At 40.8% G+C, this 14,922-nt stretch overlaps 1 protein-coding gene across 1 annotated transcript in view; it reads right to left on the reverse strand.

Annotated features, from left to right (window-relative positions):
• Positions 1-14,922, reverse strand: part of adamts6 (ADAM metallopeptidase with thrombospondin type 1 motif, 6) — an 84,303-nt gene that overhangs the window by 32,096 nt on the left and 37,285 nt on the right. The window contains 4 exon segments of the mRNA XM_022198339.2: positions 1,515-1,648; positions 2,996-3,098; positions 8,944-9,007; positions 12,017-12,162. Coding sequence (XP_022054031.2) covers positions 1,515-1,648; positions 2,996-3,098; positions 8,944-9,007; positions 12,017-12,162 — 447 coding nt within the window.

Genomic DNA, 14,922 nt, shown 5'->3' on the forward strand with positions numbered 1-14,922 from the left:
CAATGGAAAGCTCTTATCTATTTGCTCAGTTCAATCCAAGTGGTGACTTTTTTGGACAGGCAGTGTTTCATATTTATCAGCCACACACAATCACAAGAGCCCAATATGGATAACGTCATGTATGGTGTGTCTGTTTATTTTTTAATTGCATTTGATGCACAAATCAATCACTATACTAAAAACATTTGGCACAGTGCAAGATTTGGCATCCGCGCATTTGCAGTAGTGACTCATCACATATGGGTGCTTGGTCACAAACCCTCAGCTTTAGTTGCACTGGGTTCCTTTTGTAGCATTTTTCTTCGACATTAGTGGGTCAGACTGACATAGTCCTGGTAGGGAGGCTGTGCTGCTGGTTGCATTAGTCAGAGATGAGACAGTCATCCTGGATAACTGGGTTGTTGGAAAATTCAAAGCAGAATTTTTTCTTTTTCGCTCAGCTTTTTTTTTAATCATTATTTGTGTCATTTTCCATGGCACTTTGGTGACGTTTAAGCACCAATACTACTGAGCTAAGCTCAGGATTAAGGATGTGGTTTGCGCTACAGTACAATCTTTTTAGGATGATCCAGCAACCGAAAGTAAGTTATCTGTATAGCACATTGCAACCACAAGGAAATTCAAGGTATATTACATAATACTTAAAGGCACCAAACAAAGTCTAAGAAAACTCAGAAAAAAATCATTTCAGCACAAAAAAAGTAGACAGTAGATTTGTAAAATAAAATAGAAAGTGCAGGTTACAGTGCAGTTTAAGATAGCCTCAGATTTGGTTTAATGAAAGGCTAAAGAAAACAGAAGAATTCAGGAGCACCAATTATTGCGCGCTTTTTTTCTCTGTTGCTTTTTGTCTAGGTTTATGCAACAAACTAGCATAGAATATCAGAAAATTTATTGGATAAGTCAGAGGGCGCTATTCTTTATCCTTTATCAAAATAGTCTGCTGCATAGTTTTGTGCTGATTGATTCATCACTTAATCGACTAATTGTTTCTGCTCTGGTGAATACACTGATGAGATATTTGATAGCACATGGCCGGAATGAGGACATGAAGATTGTAAATAAGTTTCCCCTGCAAACACTTAACCCCTTGATGCCTGAATTCATTTATAATTAAATAAAAAACCTTGTTTTGGGTATTTTCGCTTTCCAGCTGATGCTAAAATAAGTGGAGATTGTTCATTTATCTATTAAACATAGAACAGATATATAATAATAATAATAATAATAATAATAACAGATATATAATAATTAGGTCCCACTCCGACTGGTGCTATGAGAAACCAGAGCTTTCAAAAGGTTCCGAGGTACGTATTGAACATGCACAAGCTGGCATTGGGGGAATGGATACGCTATCTCGGCTGCAGTCTGAATGAAAGTGGTACGTTGCGAATTTGCGACAACAGGCGTCATGGGGTTAATAAAAGAGAATCGAACAGACATCTCCAAGCATATCCAGTGTTTGACACTGTGGTTTTGGCTTTTAAACAACTTTGAAAGCAGTCTTTTCTTACCTTACACTCTCCATTGATGCAAATGTCCAGAGAGTCGGCCTGACAGCGGGTGCCATCGATGACTGCTGGTGAACGCTCTGTGTAGAAGTTATAACCCTCTGCCAGGCAGTTCAGAGCGCAGGGCTTCACGCCACCTAGGATGCACAGAAAACACACACACACACACACACACACACACGACTATCACTATCTGTAATTTAGCCTGCACACAGAGAACAGACAGCATGACCTGAACCCTGTCAGACCCCAACAACACACAGAGACCAGCAAACTCCGGTGTCGTCCCGGGCCTCACAGCCAGCTCTGGGATCTCCTTTGCACTTGTTGACAATAATAATCATGTGGAGGAAAGTCAGCGGCTCTCAGATCTAAAACACCGAAGCTGACGTCACTGTAACGCCGACACCAGGAGAGACAGCGCGGCCTGCCAACAACAATTAACACTGACATCCACACGCAGGTTATCTGCTGTTTTTACATGACGGCTCCCAGCCCACAGAGCGCCGCAAGTCAGGAGGTGATGGATTGGACAAAACAGACCCCTTTGATAAACCAGATCAAACTTAAGCTCCTCCATCTCTGAAGGAAAATAAGAGCCGTGTTTACATGCTTCGAACTTCATCACTTTTCTTTCAGATATTTGTGTTTTTAGTTAAGTGGATATTTTCCATGATCTGCAGACATCAAGGAGAGAACATAGGGGGAGAATGACCTCAACGCCTGCCAATAACTGAGCGTACAACAGCACTTCCACCCATTCTGGCTCAGTCTCATGGAGCTGATCCAGAGGGAAAAAAAAGAGCCTCGGAGCTTCTTTTGGGAGAATCTTGACTTGAAATGTGTCAAGATGTCAGTTCAGCGAGAAAAATCTCCCAGTTTGGACCAGCAGCAGCAGCTAGACCAGCAACTGCTCAGTATACAGGAATCTGAAGAATTCTCTCCCCATCAAACAGACCTTCCCTCTGTTGCTGTTGACAGAGAACAGAAGACAGAGCAGCCTGCAAACTGTCATGTGTGACACAAAAAGGATGACAGGACGGTTTTACAGCTCAGTAACTCAGACTGGTTATAACGTGAGCATTTGATAAGTGAGGATTAGGAGAAGTCAAATCTGATCAAGGGCTGCACAGTGATTTGGTGGTTAGCACTGTCGCCTTGCAGCTAGAAAATCTCTGGTTCGCGCCCTGGCCTTCCTGGGATCTTCCTGCATGGAGTTTGCATGTTCTCCCTGTGCATGTATGGGTTTTCTCTGCGTTCTCTGGCTTCTTCCCACAGTCCAAAAACATGCTGAGGTTAATTGGTGATTCTAAATTGCCCATAGGTGTGAATGAGGATTAAGTGATGTATACATAATGGATGGAGGATGGAAATCAGATTTTTTCTGATTTTTTTAAATTTAGAAATTAATAGTTTTTGTTGTAGAGAAATAACACCAAAGATATACCTCACAAACAGCAGGTGAAACCCAGTCCTGAACTCACCACCAGTGTAAGGCTTCCAGTTGTAGTACTTCCCACGGAAAGGCATGCTGTCGAAATCGGCGCACTGCTTCTCTCGGAAATCACGAGATCCTGCAGGACAGGCCTGAAAGAAACAAACAAAACGAATGTGAATGTTGGATATTTAAAGGGTAATGATTTAGTTCAATTCAGTTTTATTTGTACAGCGCCAATTACAATTCAAATTGTCTCAAGATGCTTTACAGAACCCACATGCCTGAAGCCCCATAGCAAGCCCTAAGGTGACAGTGGCAAGGAAAAACTCCCTTTTAACTGGAAGGAACCGTCAGCAGAACCGGGCTCATGTGGGGGAACCTATCTGCCGCTGGGCCGATTATAGGAGGGTTTACATGTTTCATCCCTGTTTGAACAACTCAAATGGATAAAACGGTATATGTGTTGGACTATTTAGCACTTAGCTGCTGATTGGCCTCTCATTCATCTTTAGTTTTCGTTGCATCTTTTGATGTCATGAAGCCTGGAAACAGTGTTGTTGTATTCTTTAGTTGAAATTGAAAAAAAAAAAAGATTGTCTAAATTTTTAAAAAATTCTAAAATTATACTTCAGTATCAACTAAAGGAAACAAGTTGTCAAATGTATCACATTGAAAAAAAATCACACCTGTATTACCAAGCAATGACAACATAATTCTGTCAAAAGCTTTATATGATTTTATATTGATGTTCGCTAATCATGGCGAGTAGTTATTTCCTCCACTCCTGGTATTTTGGAGCAAAATGTGGCATACTTAAAATAAAAGAGTTGGTGCCTGAGATGTTCCCAGAAAAAACAATAAGTGCATTGTCAAAGAGGCAGAAAAACCTGAATTTTTGTTTACCCAACAATAAAAAAGTATTTCTCAGTATGGATAAACTCTGTACAATTTGTATTCCTATAACTTACATCGTAAAAATGCAAGTATGACTCACAGCAGTCATCACAATTTTGAATAGAGTAAGTTTAGACAGCTCTTGTGTTTTTTTAAATGTAAGAAATAAAAGAAAATTAATGCTATTTTTGTGAAGAAAAGCACTTTCTGAATCCTTCCTTCCTGGGATACCAATGTCCATGTTTGGTGACATTGTGTGCAAACCAAAAGACAGAAAATCAAAAAATGCAGGCGTCCTCTGGGAGTTTATAGAGTTAAGAGGTTGTCCGTTGACTTTTGTATCACACACAAAACATTATGAAATGCAAAAAAGCCAGAAAAATGTACAGGATTTGCAGTCAAAAACTAAAACTTGCAGACACACTGGTATGGCCCTGAGATGGAGGCCTGCATGTTGTTGCCATTAAAGCAAGTAAATTATCTGTAAAAACTATTTCTTTATTTGCACAGACAACAGCTTTATTAATAACTGGACAGAGTCCGTATAAAATGTCACATTTTATTTTCACACACTAAAACAGACTTGTTTCTTGGAAGCTCTAACTGAGAGCCGTGTGTTTTGCGTTTGGAAGGATTGCTCATGTGTGGATTTATGATGGATAATGAAGCATTTCTTTGGCTGCGTAATTAGAAACACAAACATAGCCAGAGGAGGTAGAAAGGCCAGCGTGGTGCAGGCTGGTGCAGGCCTCGCTCTGGTTCTGGACTTATCTGGGATGGCACTCCACTGTGTGCATACTGCCCCAGTAAGGGGAGGTAAAAAGTGGAAAGAAAACACTTTATTGGTGTGAAAAGGTCCTCAGAAACCCCAAAATGCTCTCCCTCAGGACAAATAAAAGCTCTCAGGTCAAAGCTGTATTTCACATGCTGAAAGCGTTCCATGTTGGAGCGAGCCAGGGGGAGGCCAGGCCACTTTCATTACCGTTCAAGTGTTTTGCCAATATGGCAGCTTTAAACTTGCACATCAAACATGCAGATCAAGTCCGAAGAGACAGAATAATATTGTTGCAAGTGTGTGTTGAAATGACAACGCAGGGCCAAATGAGATTAACACGTGCTAACACGTGTTTGAAGAGAGGAAAAACTTAATCGATCACATTAAAAAGGCTGAAAGTAAGTATTATTTGCATTATCAATTATCCCTATTGATTAATAGTTTGGTGTACAAAATGGAAGAGAGTGTAACCAGAGCAGGTCTGGTGTTTCTTTATAATAAATCACTTTACGTAGAAGAACCGAGTCTTATATTTTAAGAGGCAACACCAGTGTCCTCAAACTACAGCAATGTTACACATCAAACTCCAGGTGTTAACTATGCATGGTGTTGTATAATGTCATCTGTGGCGCTTGAGCAGCTTTGTCAAGCTGGGGAGAGTTCAGTAATCTCAGTTGGAGCTTAGAGACAACTAATTGTTCCTGCATGGTCCTGTGGATGGCCGACAGATGGATCTCCGTCTCGGTCGGTTAACCAGTTTGGTTCAGACTGAAACATTTAAACAAACACTAGATGCAGGATGCATGTCATAAAATTCACACTGAAGATATTTATGGTGCCCTGAGGATGAATCCTGGAGATTTGGGTGATTTTTCTCCTTGCATCACTGGCGGACTGACATGTTTTGAGTTAAAAGGCTTGAGAAATGAAATGAGTTTCATAAAATCGGTACACTGGTTCATGTCCTCCTGAAGATAATTCCTCCAACAAGACGCGGTTTGTTTTTCTGTTCGTCAGCAAGATTGCGATGAATGTGAGCACGTCCATGCTAGCCACATCACTACACCACTAGATTTAATGTTGACACTTACATCATCAGTATACATTTTCCTGCCTCAGTATATGTGCTACCAAGGTTTTTTGCCTTAGTAGCACGTACATATGGTGTTGCTAGAGGACACATCATGACTGAGCATTTTAGCCTTGAAACTGCAGTGTACTGATGACAAAAACACGCACTCAGACTTCTGGGGTTTCATATGAAACAAACCCAAGGAACCAATTCTATCATCTTGCAGGTTGGGGCTTTCTGTATCGTTATTCTTCTTCAGAATCGATTATATTATAATTGCCATTCCTATAGCAATGCAAGATTAAGTTTGGAGTTGGTCAGAGGTGAGTTGGTGTGTTCAAGTTGCAGCAAGTGAGGAGGAGTGGGTGGAGAGGGAAGCAAGGACTAATGAGTTACATCAAGAACATTTTAAGGCAAGATGAGATTTTCATGGATCTCGAAACTTTGACAGACATCCGTCCATTCATTATCTATACACCGCCTAATCTTTATTAAGGTTACGTTGGGCTGGAGTCTATCCCAGCTGACTTAGGGTGAAGGCAGAGGACACCCTGGACAGGTCACCAGTCCATCACAGAACTACATATAGAGACAAACAGTTACAATTTAGAGTTACCAATTAACCTCAGCATGTTTTTTTGACAATGGGAGGAAGCTGGAGTACCGACACATGCACAGGGAGAAAATGTAAACTCCAGGCAGAAAGATCCCAGGCCCAGGCCAGGATGTGAACCGGGGATCTTCAAGTTGCAACGCGACAATGTCAACCACTTACCCACTATGAAGCCCAACTTCGACACACAGAGATGAGTTTTTATTTAAATCAACGATTGGAGGGGAATTTTATTTGAAAGCTGCACAAGATGATTTGTCTGGTCAGGGTTATATTCTCCTACTTATCTGATCAGTCATCTCTTAATATAAATACAAATGAAACCAATTTAAAACCAAAAAACCTGGGCAAAAGTCATATAAAGCTTGCTGTGTTTAGAAAAGAATGAACACTTCTGAGGTTCGGTTTGTCTATCTTTTTAGACCAGAGAGCGACTTTAAATACAAATTTGTGGTTATGTACGTCCTAAGAAATTACCACTTAGCATTTGCAAGATGACCAGAGAATCAGGTCAGCAGCAGTTTGGGATCACCACAACAACAGCAGAAAGGTTTTAGGAGAAACTCTGGGAGCTGACAAACCGTCCTATGTGATCTCAACTTCAACTTTTCAGCATTACAATAACGGTACTCTCTTACAGTTTCAAAACAAATTATGTTCACGGAAGTTCTCAAGAGAATAGGATAATATGGTAATCTGTCCCCCAGTGGATTTTCGTTTTAGAGATGCACTAAAATAAACACAGTACCAGTCAAAAGTTTGGACATGCCTTCTCATTCAATGGTTTCTTTTTAATTATTTTGTAAAATGTAGATTGATACTGAAGACATCAAAACTATGAAAGAATACATCTGGAATTATGTGTAAACAAAAAAGTGTTAATCTTCAGTACTAATCTACAATGCAGAGAATAATACAAATAAATAAAAATCACTGAATGAGAAGGTGTGTCCAAACTTTTGACTGGTGGTGTGTGCCCACAAAGATGCTGGTGTTGTTGCCAAGTACCGTGGCAGCTTTATTCTGGTTAAATTGTCTGTCACAGTCCATCAAACTTCATTGGAGAACATAAGTAAAGTGCTGGAGTATCCCTTTAGTGTCAGCTATAGTCTGCATACAGTAGATAACTGTGTCCCAGTTTCATGACCTAATATCCACTCATCAGATGAGTCTCTCTCTGATAGCTCTACATGCTAATAAAAATGTAAAGCAACATCCCACAGGACGAATGCAGTAGCAACAAGAAAGGAGAGACATGCAGTTAACAAATAATATCTGACCAGAGATCAAAATGAAAACAGGAATGTATAAACCTCAATCGATGCATGTAAATATGGGAGTATTTGTCATTGCATCTACATCTGGTGCTCTCTCGTCACACACACACACACACACACACACACACACACACACATTTCCTTGGAAGAGGTGTGGTCCGTGTGATGAAATAGCGGTTTGGGACGTTGTTTGTTTTCCAAAAATAACACTCAGCTCTTGCTCTGAGCTGTTATTTTTAAGACTTGCGGTTAAATGTCCACTCGGGCCCTAACTATTTCAATTTTCACCTAGTGAAAAAAGGCCACCTAGAAATAGTTGAACAGAGATCTCAGCTTGCAGCCATGTAAAATATTTGTTTAAAGCGTTGCTCCAGACCTAAAAAAAAAGGCCTGTGAATTGCTTTTCATGAAACACACTGAAACTGTCAACATTGTTTGACTCAAGTGAAATGTCACAAACAATATAAGAACCATGAAGAGACAACGGGGCAAATAACCCCAAAGTCACCAGGGGAGTATTGAATCTCTGCCTGTGCACTTTTATCATTGTCTGTCCAACGTTCCAGGAAGAAAATATGTCAGAAAGCTTAACGGCGGCATGATGCTGTGAGCTGATGTGCAGCCTGTAAAGCTTTTCCTATGATAACATGTTCTGCAGAAGAAATGTGGAGCAGCTGAGAGGAGATTCGGCAGTTTTCAAGTCACTTTGAATTAACTCTCTGAACTCCAAGCAGGTACTGGATGTCTGCTGGTCCTGTTGCATATTCACCCACTGAGGACTCATTTTTTTACTGCAATATAAAGCCCTGCACCTCTATGGAAACAGCAGATACATGGATGGAAGCAGAGAGAACTCAGAAATGTCTTTTGTGTAATAAAACACTGTTGTAAAGTTAAATTGCTTTGCAACTTGTTTCCATACTTCTCTCCTATCTGCTTTGTGTGAACACAACCTGCAGTTCAGCCCAGTTCAGTCAAAAAGTTTGTGAATTTCTGACTGTTGGCTGCAAATGGCTTCACTGCTGCAACAAGAAGTTCTGAATTTATCGTTTTTTACAGATTCTGGTTGGAGCAAACCGTTTGTTTTGGCATTTTTTTTAGAGAAGATGTGGAATACAGTGATTTTGATGTAATATTTTGATTGCAGCTTAGATAAGCTAAGTGATGCATTCAAGGATTGTTGGAAGTTACAAATCTGACAATTCTTTCATTTTTTATGTTTTTGGCTCCAATAAATGCTGTACTTTTTGGCAAATTGTATAAAGACAACATGTCTATCTACCATTTTGGGGGTTTTGGGGTTCAGAGAGTTAAACACTAAGCAGAAGATAAAACAGGGAGGTAAAGAAATGAAGAAACTCACGTCGGTGTTACAGGATCTGTATCGTTTTCTCTCTCCGAGACAGTACTTGCCTCCTCCAGACGGGCTGAGAGACACAAGAGAATTAAATGAGAGTGGAATTGAAAAGAATGTGAAATCACAATAAATTACAATCATAATTTCGTCGAAGAAATTATCTTTAGGACGCGGAGAATACATAAGGAAAAGTTGGGTAACAACAGGTCATGAAAACTTGCCTGAAAAAGTCTCTGCCAGAAGACAAAGTGTGTTTGTGTGTGTGCATGTGCTGCTTTGTGTGCCAATGATTCATTCATGAAATCCAAGCTGCTCTAAGAGCTCTTAAGTGTGACATGACATTTAGATTTGGGAGAGAGACTAAAGTCTGTAACCTCAGAACGACTCGCTCTTTTCCCTCATCCACTCTTCACTACACATCTACTACATCTCCAAAAGGTTTGTTTTTCTTCTCTTATCACCTCTTTCCTTCTTCTCACCTTCATTAGCCTCCATGACTATTTCCACTTCACTGCGAAAAACTGCGAGACAGCCTGTGTAATGGATGTGTTCGAAGCTGGTCTGCCTGTGTTTTTTCTGCCTCCCTCCTCATTGCCTGATGCCTGAGCAGCAGCGATCACCTTACACAGGTGTTCCACATTATGCTGGTGCCTTCTCCTCTTCCCCCTCGTCCCTCCTTCCCCCTCCTTTTTTTTCCCCCTTCCCTCTGGTTCACCCTGGCTCTTTCCCTTGTCTTCCCATGACGTGTTTGACGTAATACCTATCTTCCAAAACAAAGGAATGCAACGATGGAAGAGTGATAATGATCCCAGATGTCTACTTGCCAGCCAAAGATGCACTGGTCAATGATTTGTCTAGTGAGGACACATGGGAGGCTTTAAAACAAAACTACGCATCGCCATAATCTTCGGGGGGGGGGGGGGCTGTGTCTTAACTTATTGCACATGCTACATCACTGAGATAATCTTAAAGTGCATGAACCGGCTTTTTGCACAAGAAGTTGTACTCTAAACAACTAATATGACAGAATTTGTAGTGACTTTAGGTTGTGATTCCATTCAGACTTGAAGAAAAAGTTTTTGTGTGTGTTTGTCTTGACAGTCTGTCATATTGGTCGCCCATTCATTTTCCCGCCTCAGATCCACCCAGAAAAGCTCTAATTCAGAAATAAATTAAATGCAGGCTTGAAATAGATACTTTCAAAGCCCATGTCTGATACTTCTGCAAATTTGCATTCTACTTCAGTCTGTGGAGCTGTCTTCTAGGTTTATTTAACGTTACACATTGTACGCTCTACCTTTTACTAGACTTGGAAATTAACTGGTAATAGCACAATGAATTTCCTTTTTCTGCTTTGTTTAAATCTGATTCTAAATATTAGATGTTGAAATAGGAAAACAGCTGCTTATTTACATAACCAGCAGCTATGAAGCAACATTATTAGTCATCGAGTCCTGCTGTTGACCTCCAGACAAATGTAAGTCACATGTTTCTCTCTCTTTCCACTCCAGTTTTGGTCTCTATAGAGATGGTATGCCATCCCCTGAGTGAAATATCTGGCTCTTCAGCTGCTAAATGCTCCATTCTGTTCGCCAGCTAGCCTCAGATTGTCCATTGTTTGCTGCTGAGCAGGTAGCAGGCTTTTGGAGTCACCATGAGAGCAGTGGAAGATAAATAGACCAATAAAGTTGCAACTGAACAGTTAATCAGTGACCTGAAGCTCACTAAAGCTTTGATAACACACTTGTATGGATCCACACGACACCCACGGATGAGCAGTTTGTTGTTATTAAGCCACTAAAGTCGGACTTTGGCAGTAGGTTGCATCTGCATATTCTGCATGTACACTCTACTGCCGTGTGTGTGTTGTATCTACCCCACAGTAGGTAAGTTTTTGCCCTAAAAGATGGACATGACATAGGCTTTACAAGGGCAAAAAGTTGATTCTGAATTTCATTTGCAGTTTGATTAGCTGCTCAGCTGATCACTGCCTGTTTGTGGCATTATAATTTAGCAAAATCACAAAAGTCGGGATCCCATGAGCACGTAAATCCTACATTAGCTCCTCAGACATAGAATAAGCAAGCACAACAGCAAATTTCTTCCCCACACCATTCATGCTCTGCTTGTGTTCGGTGGAAGGTTGGAACAACTACATTTACACTACCATTCAAAAATTTGGGGTCACTTAGAAAAGTCCTTATTTTTTTTAGAAAAGCATTTTTATCAAAGAAGATAACATTAAATGAATCAAAAATACAATCTGAACATTGTTATTGTGGTAAATGACTATTCTAGCTGGAAATGGCAAGATTTTTAATGGAATATCATCATAGAGGTTAGGAGGAACATTTCCAGCAACCATCACTCCTGTGTTCTAATGATACATCGTGTTAGATAATAGTGTTGAAAGGCTAATTGATGATTAGAAACCCCTTGTGCAGTTATGTTAGCGCATGAATAAAAGTGTGAGTTTTCATTGGAAACATGAAATTGTCTGGGTCACCCCAAACTTTTTAACTGTCGTGTATATGTCACCAATGTCGCTCCTGAACTACAGGAAAGGTTTTCAGGAGAGTCTGCAGATATGAGCACTCTTAGAAAGGGCATCGAAACTTGGACCATAATTTGGCGCTTTGAGTGGTTCATAAGTTAATGTAAGTGCTTCATTATGTCCTGCGACAACAAAAAATATCAGAGAAACTTAAAAGTTAATCCTTCACTTAAAAGTCATTAAACAGACTGTAAGAGTTTCTTTTTCCCAAGGAGGCATTTAGTGCTGGAAATATTTAACAGCTGCTTCCGACACAGTCTAATTACTGCGCTCTGCTCCCACAAGGATGTAACACACACACACACACACACACACACACACACACACACACACACACACACACACACACACACACACACACACACACACACACACACACACACACACACACACACACACACACACACACACACACACACACACACACACACACACACACACACACACACACACACACACACACACCCTGTAGGCAGGACCTGGATGTGTGTGTTCAGCTTGCTGTGGCTTACTTTGCCTACTTACGCTGGGCTGTCACAGTGCCTCATGGAGGAAGATACACCGCCCCCACAGGTCCTGCTGCACTCCCCCCACAGCGACCACGGCCCCCAGCCTCCGTCCACGCTCTGAGGCCAGGTACCGAACGCCACGCACTCCCCCTGGTAGCACCACTGTCCGGACACGCACAGAGAGACGGGGAAAACTTTGGTTATTCCAGAAACACTGAGACACGTTAACGCGTCTTTGGTCACAGAAACTCACAATAACACACAACTTATTACAACAGAGAATGCCTAAGTGTCAGTTTTACAGTTTTCCAACAGATGTGAGCTCGCATAGATTTACTTGCATCTGTAAACAGTGAAGTGCAGACTACACAGAAGCTGACTGTTGAAGTTTTCCTACAATAACATATTCTCTGTCCCTCCTGCTGTGTTTCTTTAAAAACACACACACACTAGCTTGTGATTACACTATTACTCACCCTATAATTTTATTGCTGCATTAGTCCTGTTATTTTTCCCCTGCTACCGGTCATTTTCTGTTTTGTTGTTGCTGTCCTGGTTTCCCCTTTGTCCATTTTTTTGTTACTGTTTATGTAACACAATTCAGGTCATGTCCATTTTGTCACTGAATAAATAGTCACACAGTTACTGGTTCACATGTTTACGTTTCTAAGATGCTTGATGCTAATATGCTGGAAATTCTAAACTCACAGACAGTGTCCAGAAAGACTATAATGAGGAATTATGATGTTTGATAACTGTCTGAACTCCAAGAAATTTCTGGGCTTTTGTTGCTCCTGTCACATTTTTATTCACTGTGGACTCATTTTTTACTGCAATACAAATAGCAGGACTTCTATGGACAGAGGGAGAACTAAAAAAATGTATTTTGTGCAGTATGACGCAGCTAAAATACCAAAAAGTACAACAAAAAAAAGTTACATTTCTTTGATTATTTATTTTGCCCCCCCAAAAAAAATGAAAACAACTGCAATGTTTCTTTCCAAATGTCTGCAAGTGTTAACAATGCTAAAAAAAATACTGGTGACGCCACATATTATCAATATTTTAATTTTTAATTTTGATTTTGATTTCATACTCGTTTCCTTTCTGCTCTGTGCAAACACAACCTACAGTTCAGCCAAAAAAAGTCCCAGAATTTTTAGCAGGTAACTCTTGGTCACAGCTGAGGCTCTTGTGACTAATCAATAAAACAATAAAACATCAGAAAAAAACATTAAAAACATAAGAAATTTGACAGATGAGGAGAAAACAAATGATAGTATTTCTTAAAGTGTTGAACAGTTCTTTTAGTTTTAACTTTTTATTGTGCACCTTTTTTATGATTATTGGTGCGGCGAAATCTTAAATAATGGAATAAGTTGTCATATTGAAACTGAATGGTTTTACTTGTATATTTAATGTTTGCACTATGAGGTGGCTAAAGTGTGTTTCGGGAATGTTTTAAGCCTCGTGTAAAGCTGTTCAGAGCTGCAGAGAGGGAGAGGGGATCAGAGATATCCAACTGTGTCAGTAGGTTAATAACCCGGAGAGACCGGGACAGTCAAGGTGAAGGCTACGTTGGGCCACTGTCCTCTTTATTGGAGTTACTCATTCACGTCCTGAGATGCTGTCTAAACAAGATTAGCAGAGGGAGAGGAGGATCAGGACACGAAATCTTGGAGTATACTGTCCGTCAGTGTGTCCATTTGAGCTCCCAGTAAAAACACAAAACCTCCTCTTTGTTGGTCAGTTTGTCTCCCTCTGCCCCCTCCCCCAGTCTCCATCCCTCCCTACTCCTGTTGGAAGGGCCTCTCTCCATTACACGCTGGGTGAGAAATGGCTGACATTCATATTCCTTTGAAGCTGCCCCCGGCAGCGGCAGACAGGGTATGCCACTGGCTCTCCTAAAGCTGCTCCAAAAGCTGTTCCAAAGCCCCCCAGGCTCAACCTGGGGCCCCCTGTGTTGTCCAGGACTCTGTCCGCGGGCCCCGGTCCTCAAAGGCTCCACTGAGCTAATGGTAATGACGGGTGACAGCTCGTGACACTCTCCTATTCTTCCCTTTTAGACCTCGGACCATCCGGTGACAATGGCTGCCGTAATCCGTGTTAAAACTGTCTCCCCTAACCTGGCTGGCATCAACAGCGGGACGATGACCTAAAGCCTGGCCTGCATGCAAGTGTGTGTGTGTGTGTGTGTGTGTGTGTGTGTGTGTGTGTGTGTGTGTGTGTGTGTGTGTGTGTGTGTGTGTGTGTGTGTGTGTGTGTGCATGAGTGCACACTCAGGGTTTGGAGTGTAAGTGAAGGCAGTGAGGTACCACCAGTTGATTGCTGCACTGATTTCACATCACCAGGTACTTCATTTAGTATATATGCAGTCATTAAAGGACCTATCCATTCAAATTACAAAAAACATGAACTTTAGTTAGGGCTGAACAATTTGGGAAAAGTATCCATTTGCAGTTTGATTTGCAGTAAAAAACAAATTAAGTTTCCATTGTGATGTTGGCTTTGTAATAGATGTAAAACGTGATGGAGCATCATAAGACACAAACAAAAGTATGAAGGTCACACAAGGAGGACTGTCAAACCACTGACACCACAGTTCAAATTTTGGGTCTGACTCTCAGCCTTATCAATTTAAAAGGAATCCTGGTATGAACGCATTTAGGCTGATCTTGAAATAGGAAAGAAATCAAGAATCCTGTAATAATGATGTTCTCTGTAGATTGATTCAGCTTTTGTTATAATTTAAATAAAAGCCGTTCATGCTTGAAAACCTTCATGTGCTGCTGTTATTTACTACGACACTGTCTCTAACGGTATGCACCAATACAGATAATCTAGGTTTGATTTGTGGTTATTTTACATGAGTCTTCTGAGTGCACTCCAACAAATTTATATAACTGTATTTGTTGTGTTCCC

Source organism: Acanthochromis polyacanthus, chromosome 18 (genome assembly GCF_021347895.1).
Source record: "Acanthochromis polyacanthus isolate Apoly-LR-REF ecotype Palm Island chromosome 18, KAUST_Apoly_ChrSc, whole genome shotgun sequence".
Taxonomy (NCBI): domain Eukaryota; kingdom Metazoa; phylum Chordata; class Actinopteri; family Pomacentridae; genus Acanthochromis; species Acanthochromis polyacanthus.